Genomic DNA, 12415 nt, shown 5'->3' with positions numbered 1-12415 from the left:
ACCAACATCGGTAAAAAAGATTAACTGGTCATGCATCGCATTGCTGTTTGTGGGAGCTTGCTGTGTGCAAATTGGCTGCTGTGTTTCCTACATTACAACAGTGACTGCACTTCAAAAGTACTTAATTGGCTGTAAAGCGCTTTGGGACGTCCCGAGGTCGTGAAAACGCTGTAGAAATGCAAGTTCTTTCTATTTCATCTTTTCAACCCATTTCTGCTTCATGGCCCAGTCTCTCCAATTTACATAAAATGCGAAGTATTTTACAAGGTCTGATGGACAATTCCTTAACAAGCAGTAGCAGCAAGACTCTGTTAGCTGGAGTTGCAGCTGACATTATTTATTAACCTGCTCTGCTTTGCTTGGCAACAGATCAGATTTGCCCGTGCTGCGCTCTGTAGAAAACCTGCTGTGGAATGATTATTTTGAAACAGCTTAACCCTTCACACTCGTACTTTCATTCTGATCACTTTAAATAGACAGGGTCTGCAGAATGCTCCATAGGGCCAGAACCTGTTGGTGTACAAATGCACTGTACCAGAGTAATACCACCCTCAGGATCACGCCCAGGACTTGCTGCAGATCTCAGGCCTGCTCCCATGGGCAGGAGCTGAGTGGAGGCGACAGACAGAGCAAGAGAAACAGAGACAGAAACAGAGACAGAGAGCGACAGAGAAAGAGACAAAGACAGAGACACAGAAAGAGTGAAAGATTGAGAGAGAGACAGAGAGAGAGATAGAGACAGAGAGAGAGCAATAGAGAGACTAAGAGCGACAGAGAAAGAGACAGAGAGAGAAACACTCAGCCGAGTCATTATTATGCTGTCTGATCACTTGGTTTTAAAGCAATATTTGCAGAAGCCTTAAAGTACAACACCCAGCATTCCATCCATCCTTCTGACCAGAGATGAACTGCAGAATGAGAGAACCCAAGGAAAGAAGTAGCTTCCCCCTCAGATATAGTTTGAACCTTCATTTATGTAACTAAGTGTGCCGCCTGGTGCTGTACTGAGCTACACAGACCAGTAGGTCCCAAGGTTCAGTCTGTGGTCTGTACTGAGTTAATTGATCTCCAGCTGGGACAGCTGTTGGGGTGCTCAGCTCTGTAACTGGTCACAGCATCCCTGTACTAGGGATGTATGGGCAACAAGTGAAGGAGCGGATGGGGTTCAGCTGTGAAGCTCCTCCGTTGACAGCCTAATCATGCAGATGAAGAGGGCCCACCAGGGTGTGGTACCAGACAGTACATTGAGGTTACAGTTCCACAAGAACAAAGAGAAAAACAGTTTATTAAAAAAGTACTTTTAAAATGTGTTCGCTCCACAAACCCCCTAATCTTTTCCTCTTTGTAGGATCTTAGCACCATGCATTAACCCTTCACCTGTGAGAAGGGGTCACGGGCTCTTCAGTGTCAGCTTCCCTGTCCCTCTGTGCTTGGCTGATGTCTAGAATGTTTATATTGGAAACTGACTATGTGCAATTGTCACACCGTAATTACACTATTCAACCGGCTATTCAACCATGGAAGGCATCAGAGCCAAGACCTAAACCCGGCATCCAATCATACACACATTTTCCAGTAGGAATAGAGATTTATGAAATGAACCCGTTAGTCTGATACTATAACCTTGATACAACGGTTGCCGTGCCAACAAAAAACTTGCTTCTACACACAGTTCCTGTCATCTTTTTCCATTATAAATTCCTATGTCAACATTTATATTGGAAACTGACTGTGTAATTGTCACACTGTAATTACACCCTCCTTCTAAAGGAGGTGCTGTCGTGCCACCAGAGGCAAGAGAGAGTAATTACAATGTCACAAGTTTGCATAGATGGTCTCCATTATAGAGGTGGACTTCGGGATTTATAATGGGAATAGGAAAATAAGGACAGAATGTTAAAATGGGGATTGAATCAGATCTGTACACTCTGGTCCAATTATCCCCTGGCCTCTAACCCCTCCTCATCTGAAGAATACACCTGGTCTTGATTACCTGTGTGCAACACCATGGGAGATCAACTAGTATAGATAACACACTCCAAGTTCCTACATGATGTGGAGATGCCGGTGATGGACTGGGGTTGACAATTGTAAACAATTTTACAACACCAAGTTATAGTCCAGCAATTTTATTTTAAATTCACAAGCTTTCGGAGGCTTCCCCCTTCCTCAGGTGAACGATGTTCGTTCACCTGAGGAAGGGGGAAGCCTCCGAAAGCTTGTGAATTTAAAATAAAATTGCTGGACTATAACTTGGTGTTGTAAAATTGTTTACAAGTTCCTACAGATAGTAATCCTGTAAGTATTTACAAAGAAAGAGCTTGCATTTATATAGTATCTTTCACGACCTCAGGATGTTCCCAAAACCCTTTACAATCAATGAAGTACATTTTGAAATGTAGTCACTGTTATAGCATAGGAAACAGGGCAGCCAATTTGCACACAGCGAGCTCCCACTAACAGCAATGTGATAATTACCAGGTAATCTGTTTTTAGTGATGTTGCTCGAGAGATAAATATTGACCAGGGTGAACTCCCCTGCTTCAAATAGTGGCATGGATTCTTTCACATCGGCCTGAGAGGGCAGACAGGGACCTCAGTTTAACATCTCATCTGAAGGCCAGCACCTCTAACAGTGCAGCACTGGAGTATCAGCCTAGATTGTGTGTTACAAAGAACTCTGGAGTGGGGCTTGAACCCACAACCTTCAGACTCACCCTACTACACATTACTGCCGTCCCTTAGCCCATGGATGCTGAGGCCGATGAGGCCCAGGTTTTTAATATCTGTACTACAGAATTGCTCCGTATGGAAATGTGATTGCCCAGGGAACACTGTAGCTTTCATACCACCAGAAATGACATCTGTACTGTATCCAAGGGTGTGGCTTTATTCCCCCAAAAATTCCCAAAGGATTACTGTACTTCTGCCAACTTGACATCTTTACTTCTTTTTAATTAAAGCAGATACTCTTCAACCTTGGCATCAAAGCTGTCTTTTCTGTACTTACTGATTAATGTTTATATGAAAACACACACGCGCATACACACACATACACACACACACCCAAACATTTGAAAACAGAATCAAAAGGCATCGTGCGTTGGTGCCAATATGCAGTATTCCCAAACCTTTGTCAGTGAATAACCGCGAGATGAGCGATGTTGGGTGACTGTTCCTCAGTAAATCGGAGAGCCCAACTTCTGCTGTAAGAAAGGCATAATGGTCCGTCTATGGCCAGTGGGATTATGGCCCCTGGGGTCAGCTGATTCAGACGCACAAAACAACTACAATATCAGGCACAGCAACAATAGTGAGGGCATTGTGAGCAGAATCATGGCACCAACTGTTGTTTATCAACAAACACACCCACTCCTGACATAAGCCACAGATGGGATATAAACTACCCTTCCCCTGAGGAGCCCATTCTAAGGAAAACAGCTGGATTAAATGGAGTTTCTGCCAATTTTGCTTGCTACGTCTTACTTTGGGCTGTTGCAGTGTCTTTCCTTGTAGGTTACTCCACCTCCGCATGTCCGGGAGCATTCCGACCACTCTGCCCAGTTGGACCACTGACCATTAATGGGCTTGGGGCCGTCGTCTCCATATTTCAAGCACTGACCTCTCCGACACCACTGTGAAGATAAAAGGAGTTTTAAGCTTGAGGCTGTGGCTACTTGCCAGTAGTAACCTTCCATAATAGGCTGTAAACACCCGTAAACGAACAGCTGATGGCAGCATAGATGAAAGGAAATGAGGCCCTGTGCCAAGGATCTGTGGCCGAGGGATTCGTCCTTGTCCGTGTGCAGAGAGTCCCAGATCTGTTCTCCTGACCAGAGGACCAGCACTTCCCTGCAGAGAGGGACTCAAAATCGGAACGTGAGGTGTCCCAGGGGTACCCTCTCTCAAATTAACACATCAGCTTGCTGCAAAGCAGTATGAGCTCAAAGACCTATGTGTTGCTCACCTACCAGCCTGGTTTGCTAGCTCATCGGACATGCTATAAGACAGAGGGGCTCACAGCAATGGCATTGAAGTAATAGATCTCTAAATAACAGACAGCAAGGAAGCTTAGCTCTCCTTGCTAAGTATCCCCAATTCTTGGCTTCTACAGGCCAGCACTTTAGTTCACAACCTAGACTGTCCAACTGAGCTGGAGGCGGCAACGCACATGAGCAACAATTTATTTTGTAGTTGTATTTCTCTCCGCCATTTCTAACCTTCACTAAGAGAATTAACACTTGACATAATTAGGGGACATTAACTGATTGATACCAGCTGAGATAGTCAACTTGGCACTGACCATGGATGTTTATTCCCGTCTATGGAGACCCCCCTGCAGCAACTAAATTATAATCATGTGATAAATTTCACGGTCCAATTGTTGAGGAAGAAAGAGATACAGTATAATTAACGTTAGCAACTAGGCCTTGGCGAGGCGCCAACCTTCATCTTGTGCCTTGAGTCGAGAGCAGTATTGTACTCTGTAATTTATCATTCAACATTTCCTCCCAGCCTACAAACCTATACATATACATGCTGTACACAGAATATTGGGCACACGGCTACAATCTGATCGAGGGGTTCAGTTGATGATATGAGCCTGGAGGATGTCATCGGAACACAGAGTAAGAAAACAGACCTTTTTTTATTTAAATAGATTTTTTTTTTACATCTCAAACGTTCTTCCCTTCTCTCCCGAAGGCACTGACTCATGCTGGTGTCTGGCCAATGTGCTGACAAACCAGGCTTGCAGGTGCGTTCCTGGCCCACACTGCCTGACTCCACGGAAGCCAGTTGCCACCTGGTGCAGGCAACAGGCACCCTTCGAGACTGAGCCCTGGGGCATCTGAAGCCAGTTGGAGATCAGTTAACTCAGCATAGATGAGGGATTGGACTGGGAGAAGCTTCCTGGTCTGCAACGCGATGGGTGGTAAATTAAGCCATTGGGACATCTGGGGAGCAGCATTGAAGTACGGTTTAGAATGGGAGAGATTGTTTCATTTTGGTTTTGCTCTTGTACTTCTCCCAAGGGTATCCTGACAGACACCGAAAGCCTGAACATTCCATGCAATTAACATAGACCTTAACTACATTTGATTACCAGATGGCAATGCCGGAGGTGCAGGCTGACGCACACGAGCCACTCACCTTGTTGGGTCCACAGACTGTACCCTCTGCAGCTGGCATGAACTTTGTTTCACATCTGTGGCCACTCCTATGGCACCAAAGCGCTTTGCAAATGTCCTACAGTGAAACATGAAAGCACGAACATTATTTCAGCAGAACATTCCACTCCTGCACCAGAAACGCAACGATGCTGAAACCCCCCCTCCCCCAGCCCTGTGGCCAAATGTTTTTACAACTTGTTTTTTGCATTTTTAGGGAACTTTGTTAGTAGGAATGGCTCTTGTTCCAATTTGAGAAACTTAGCGCACAAGATAGATCTGGATGAGGGAGGTCATTTACCCCAAGCTAGCCTAGCTCAGCCATTCGGAAAGAAAAACTATTTCGTACGATTGTGTCAGTTTGATTCAGTTGATAGAAATTTTACTTCTGAATCAGAAGATTGTGAATTTAAGCCCCTGCTCCAAGACTCCAGCACATAAGCAAGGCTGATATTTCGGGGGGGGGTGGGGGTACTGCGCTGTTGGAGGTGCCACCTTTCTGTCTGTTCGTGGCTCATGTGCATGTTAAAGATCCCAGGCCATTATTGGAAGAGGAGCATTATACTCTCCCGTCCTCCCCTTCAAATACCACCATCAGTAACAGATTATTAGTGACTACACCTCTAAGGTAATTCTTCAGATGTGAAGCGTTCCGTGGATGGTAATAAGGAGGTCATTAGATGCAAGTCCTTTCTCTCTCTCAGTCCATCACATTATCGATTGGTTTCTTCAATAATTTCGGGATTTTTGTCTCCACTACGTGAGTGTGGGATACCACCAAGAGTAAAAACAGTAGAAGAAATAAAGCAAGCAGTAGTTGCTAGGTGACACCAAACTTCCATTTTAAAAGCCGATAGATTGTAGGAAGAGGGAGAAACTGAGAAAGATGAGGAAAACTGAATGGGAAGGAGTTCCATAGCGCTGAGGTACTAGGAAAGGATGAATTGAGAACACAAGAAAAAAGAGGGATGGGAAAAGGCCACTCAGCCCCTCGAAGCCTAAGTCTCAAGTGTATTAACTCTCTTATCATGGCATCTCATTGTATTTTCAATAACCACAAAGATTTTGTCTCACGTTACCTTGTTTGGTAGATGACTGTAATCATTTCACATTCTTTCTCGATGTCTGTCTTAAATTTACTTTCCATTTATCCCTCTCGTCCTAATTTCCTGCCGTTCTGAAAGTAATATTCTGGGTTTACCCTATCTATACCTTTCAGCAGCATTTTATACAGATAAGTGGGTTTCCCCACCACTCTTAACTGCCTTCGTTCTGGACTGTAAAGCTGAAGTTCCTATAATCTCTCTTCGTCGCACATCCCCTTCAGTCTAAGGATCAGTCTGGGGTCAGTCCCCCTGCTCTTCTCTGCATCCCGTCTGTAGCAGGCATGTCCTTTTATGGTGGGGTGAACAAAACTGAATACAGCAGGGCGAATTCTGCAGGGAGGCTGCGCTCAAAGAAAGCAATGGGTTGGAGATAGGGCTTCAATATTGCAGGTCCCATTACCCAATCCGTGCTCCCCATGGGTGCGGCTCCCTCACTGAGAGCACAAGATCAGAGAATTAGCCGTAGTATTCGCAGTGTGATCTGACCAGTGCCGTGTAAAACATTCGGGTGGTGAGACCACACTGAAAATGCCTACTGCAGGCTTACTGCCCTAATTATATATTCTATCAGCTTTTCACCCCATTGCCGCGTAAAGCGATGGGACCACGGTGCAATTTATTCAATGATTTGGCGACACACAATCTCATGGGCTTTCACATGGTTGACCTATTTAATTTAAGGCCTACATTGGCCAAGGCACTGGGAGCTCCTGGGGATGGGAGTCATCTGACTGGGTGGAAGTCCTAGCCATCCAATTGAACCGGTCCAAAAATCAGTCAGAAAATCTACAAGAAACCTCCTCTTCCTCTTTCAAAGTTAATTGTTAAATCAATTCTACTCATTACAGTTGAGGTACCATAACTGGCTAAGAGGTGGTCTTGGCCTAAGGAGGTCAAAAGTCAGTCAGGGTCCTTGCTCCTAACTCTGTCCACTGACATTTTTAGACATCAGGTGAAGGTTAGGGTCATCTGTGTTGCAACCCATGATGGATTAGCCTGCTGACACGCACCGTCTATACAGAATGGTCATGTTCTCTCGATGACTGTGCAGGTTTATCCAGTGAATAGCTGATCAGGAAGGTCCAAGTTTCAATGCTCGCCCAGTGCTGAGTCAGCAGCTGGAGCAGTAAAACAGGACCCAATGGCTCTGGGCTAGACATGGGGGAAATTCCTCCAGGACTCCTGCTCCTGATGATCATCCAGCGACTCGTAATGAAAGAGACTGACGCCACGAACTGCCAAGGTCCGCGTACGAATAATGGGCATTTCACAAGGTACCGAACGGAGTGACCAATACCATGAAACCCGTAACTAATCAAAGGCTTCAGTAGAGGACAGAAGGGGGGAAAATTGACAAGGAAAAGAGTTGAAAAATGGCCCCTTTGATGAGGCATGAAAAAGCCACTGGCTCCCATACAGCCGCACTCCAGAATGAGTCAACATCCTCGAGGGTTCTGAGGAGAAAACTGACAGAAAAAAAAACAATTGTGTTCACTGGTTTCCATTCAAGGGCCCCGATTCAGCAATCATGTCCGTCTACAAAAGCACAAGGACGAGTCAAAGACTTCTTACTGCCGTGCATTCTAGGGAACGTTAAGAACAATCACCTCTTTATTGTAAGTGAGATATGGGAAACCTGACCATCAATAACAGCGACCCATGTGATGATAATATTATTAAACATTAGGCTTTGAGTATACAGTCTTTGGAATTTTAATTTAAACTAGATTGAAAGTGGTTGCGTACAAGATAAGTAGCAGTTAGCCTCTGTTCCGAGGGCATCACTGAATAAATGTACCGATTTGGGGTGAGCTTTTCATCTACCGCGGATCATTAAAGGACTGTTGGCGAGATTTTATGTTCTGTTAATAGACATTCCATAATCTTCAGTTTGAAGTTTATTTTTCGTTGGCCTTAGACAGGCACTTTAAGAAGCTTTTCCGAAGAATATAAGAAACAATCCAACAAGAAAAGGCCATTCGGTCAATCAAGCCAGCTCCTTCCACATCCCATTTACAGTCCACTCTATTATTGACTCTACCCAACCCATTTAATCTCATGAAGTTGGTTCCGGAAGATTTCTCTCTCCCCTACCCACCCTCACACAAGAGGAAATCAAGCAAAATCTTCAGAATCCAAACCCACATCCGACATTATTCGTCCTTGACCAGTTGCCTTTCTTGGTTCTACATTCCTACGTTCCCAGCAGCTCAAGAACCATACTGTTCCATAGGGCTTTTGAATATCACCATAAGTGTCAACCGTGACTCAGTGGTAGCACTCTCGCCTCTGAGTCAGAAGGTTATCGGTTCAAGTCCCACTCCAGAGATTTGAGCACAAAAAATCCAGGCTGACACTTCAGTGCAGTACTGAAGGTGTGCTGCGCTGTCGGAGAGGCCCGTCTTTCGGACAAGAGGTCAATCCAAAGCCCCGTCTGTCCTCTAAGGGGGACGTAAAAGATCTCATGGCACTATTTCAAAGAAGAAGGGAGTTCTCCCTCAACCAACATCACTAAAACAGATGACCTGGTCATTATCACGTTGTTGTTTGTGGGACCTTGCTGTGCACAAATTGTTGGCTGCACATCATTGGCTGCAAAGTGCTTTGGGATGTCATGAAAGGTGCTATATAAATGCAAGTCTTTTTCTGAAATACTTAGAACCCTCAATCCCATCCTGGACCGTGCAGCAGTGGGGTGTCGGTGGGATGAAGGGGGAAGTCAGCTGGGGTTCCCACAACTTGGCGTCGATCATCTGGAAAATTAGAGGAATTTTGGGGGTAATTTCGCCGTGTGATTTAGGTTAAAATCGAGCGCAAAACAAGCATCCAACCCGTTCTCGCCGGGCGGGCTAGGTTAAAATCAAGTGTAAAGCAGGCATGCAACCCTGACCCAGCCCCGTTCTCGCCGGGCGGGTTAGGTTAAAATCGAGGCTTCTGATTCCGAAAATGATAAATTGGACCCAAGAGGCACAAGGAGAAACAGGTTAATAATTAACTTTTTTAAAAAGTGAGTAAAATATTTATAAAATAAGGTATGTTAGACAGAAATAAAAGTAGAGGTGACTTAAAAATAAAACGGAGCAAATGGGAGAAGGCAGGTCGAACAAGAATTGAAGATTTTTAATTTAAATGGTTTTGGTGATTATCTAAATTAGCAGTTTAATATTGTGGCTACAAACTTACTTATGACATTATGAATGGCTTTTACAATACTAGTATATGTTACAGGGAAACTGAAGTCTCCCACATCTGCCAGCTGTTTAATGGTCAATGAATTATGGGATGGTGTTTCTCAGTAATCCTTTTCAGATTAAATTCCTGTAACCTTGCAGCGATGTTTTCACGAATACTTTAATGGTGTGATAACATGTAAACGTTACAAATGACATCGCTTCTGTTTAAAAGAGTGGGTGAATGGGGCGACTGCAGTGAAAATAATCTCAACTGGGGCTCAGAGGACGTGACCAAAATCCCTTGTCGAAAATCATCTCAATCGCTTCCAATATTCTGTATTAACTCCAATCACGTTACCAATGGTTTAACTTGTCCCAGCGTGCTTTTCTAAAGGCGTGGTGGGAGGCTAAGTTTAAAAGAAACAGGGGACCTCGCACTCTTTGGAGCAAGTTTTAAACCTGACGCAGCGGATCGATCGATTGCCAAAGAAACCCTCTGAAAATAGACTACATAATAGTTGGAAAACCGGGCAATTAAAGTTCATTTTTTTAATTAAAAAGAATAGCGAAGGAGAAGAAGACTGAGTACAGCTAAAGGCCTAGAAATTTGACCGCACAGCGCCCATCTCTAGGCCGCAGTGTTTATGGGAGTGACCTTTCAACAGCAGCATTTTTGGCAGTTATTGGGGGCAATAACTTGTGTAGCCCACCCGAAATCCTGACTCACACTCTTGGCAACTGAAGAACTATACCGGGAGCACTACGGTCCATACCTTACCCTACTGCTTTTACTTACATTTTTAGGCGAAAATGTGCTTTAACGGCAGTTGATGCTAGCTCAATTGCTAATTCTAAATCGGAGACAGATAGCTTTTTGCCAGCCGAAGGTATTAAGGGATATGGGCCAAAGGCAGGTCTATGGAGTTAGATCACAGATCAGCCATGATCTTATCAAATGGCGGAACAGGCTCGAGGGGCTGAATGGCCTACTCCTGTTCCTATGCTTGCGGGATTAATTTGCTCTCTTGAGGTCAATCTTGCCATCCTAAAACTATTCCCCAATACTGAGCAGTTTTATTACTGCCACATCAGTGTTCCAATGTCACAGTGCGCGAGCTGAATACAAACCCGGTGAAACAGGGGGTTTCCCTGAACCTGTCAGCAGACTCAGGGTTAAAAATAAAAAAAAGATAAATAATGCCACCATTTATCTATTATAATCCTACATGTACAATGGCAACTGATGGAAATTACACACAGATGAGAACAATTTCTGGAGAAGACTCGTGCTTTAAGGATTTCTCTTTATCCCAGCACAGGCCACCGAGGACAGTGGAAATGAAAATTGGACTATTTCTATAATGGGAGACCGATCTGTAACACCAGTGTTACGCCCCAGGCGGTTAAGTTTGAGAATATATCTGCCTCCATGAGCATAATACGACAGTAAATGTAGCAGCGTCAGCCGTGGCTCAGCACTCTCGCCTCTGAGTCAGAAGGTCGTGTGTTCAAGTCCCATTGCAGAGACTTGAGCATAAAATCTCGGCTGACACTCCCAGTGCAGTACTGAGGGAGCGCTGCACTGTCAGAGGTGCCGCTTTTTTGGATGAGACATTAAAATGAGGCCTCATTTGCCCTCTCAAGTGGATGTAAAAGGTCCCATGGTACTATTTCAAAGAAGAGCAGGGGAGTTCTCCCCAGTGCCTTGGCCAATATTTAGCCCTCAAGCAACATTACTAAAACAGATTATTTGCTGTTTGTGGGAGCTTGCTGTGCGCAAATTGGCTGTCACACTTCCTACATTACGAAAGTGACTACACTTTAAAAGTACTTCATTGGCTGTAAAGCGCTTTGGGATGTCCTGAGGTTATGAAAGGTTCTACATAAGTGCAAGTCTTTCTTTTTTTCCTTCTTTCAGTTAAAAAGGGACTGGCAATATCTTGGCTTCATATTTACATACTTAACCTAAGTCTTTTTTCAAAAAAAAATCAATCTTTTCACATCCTTTGGATAAAGTAATACTTTAATAAACAGCGTGGATTGGATCCAAACTAAAAGCTGGCCCTGTGCCATGCCTGGCAGCGTTCCTCATTAAAGCTGGCAAAAAAATGGCACAGTTTGAAAAGTCATTCTTTCAAAGCCTATCTCACCGAGCAATCAGTGCTAAAAAAAATCTATTTGCTTCACACTGCGAAGCTCGTTCACTTGCAATGCTCATTAAACTTAGTGCGGTCACATGACATTGCTGGAGCCTAATCATCTGTGAGCTGCCTGAAGTCCTTTTAAAGCAAAAGCTTTGCATTTTCTGTTTGCCGAGGACCGATATGAAATTCCCACGAGCCGCGTGCACCTTTAATGGAAACGCAAAAAGTTTCCTGAGGGATATCGCCAGCAGTGTCACGAGATTTATTGGCGCCAACACACATTCTAACAGCGTCAGCTTGGGCTCAGGTGGTCATGGATTCGAATCCCACTCCAGGACTTTTGAGAGCACAAGCTTAGCTGACACTCCAATGCGGCACTGAGGGAGTGCTGTGTTGCCAGAGGTGTCGTCTTTTGAATGAGACCTCAACCTGAGGCCCCCCGCACCCCCCTCCCACCCCCATTTAGGCAGGTGTGAAAGATCCCAAGGCAATATTGAATAAAACAGCTGCTAATTCTCCTGGTGTACTGGCCAACGTTTATCCCTCAAGCAACACTTCCAAAAACAGATTTACTTCAATTTCCGCTGTGCCAGAGGGATCCAAGACACCCAGGGCGGGAAGGGGAAAACCAGCATCAGAGCGTACGTTGCCCAAGTGAGCTTAATGGGCTGAATGAGCTTTTCTTGATGCGTGCTTCATTACGTTCTTATTAGTTCAATATTAAGTCAAAGGTAGTTACTGGAGGCATAAATCAGCTTCTCGTTGCAAGCTGGTTACTAGTAGAATAATGCCAACTCATTACTGCTCAATCGAGAGATTGAGTT

At 44.5% G+C, this 12415-nt stretch overlaps 1 protein-coding gene across 1 annotated transcript in view; it reads right to left on the bottom strand.

Annotated features, from left to right (window-relative positions):
• The window catches only part of adamts18 (ADAM metallopeptidase with thrombospondin type 1 motif, 18), a 162216-nt gene that overhangs the window by 69370 nt on the left and 80431 nt on the right, over positions 1–12415 (bottom strand). The window contains exons 11-12 of the mRNA XM_067997525.1: positions 5152–5247; positions 3487–3635 (exon numbers count right to left, since the gene is read on the bottom strand). Coding sequence (XP_067853626.1) covers positions 3487–3635; positions 5152–5247 — 245 coding nt within the window. The remainder of the gene's footprint in view (positions 1–3486; positions 3636–5151; positions 5248–12415) is intronic.

The sequence above is a fragment of the Heptranchias perlo genome, chromosome 16, assembly GCF_035084215.1.
Source record: "Heptranchias perlo isolate sHepPer1 chromosome 16, sHepPer1.hap1, whole genome shotgun sequence".
Classification (NCBI taxonomy): Eukaryota; Metazoa; Chordata; class Chondrichthyes; order Hexanchiformes; family Hexanchidae; genus Heptranchias; species Heptranchias perlo.
Note: the sequence above shows the minus strand (reverse complement) of the source record. Positions and strands in the feature narration are given on the sequence as shown.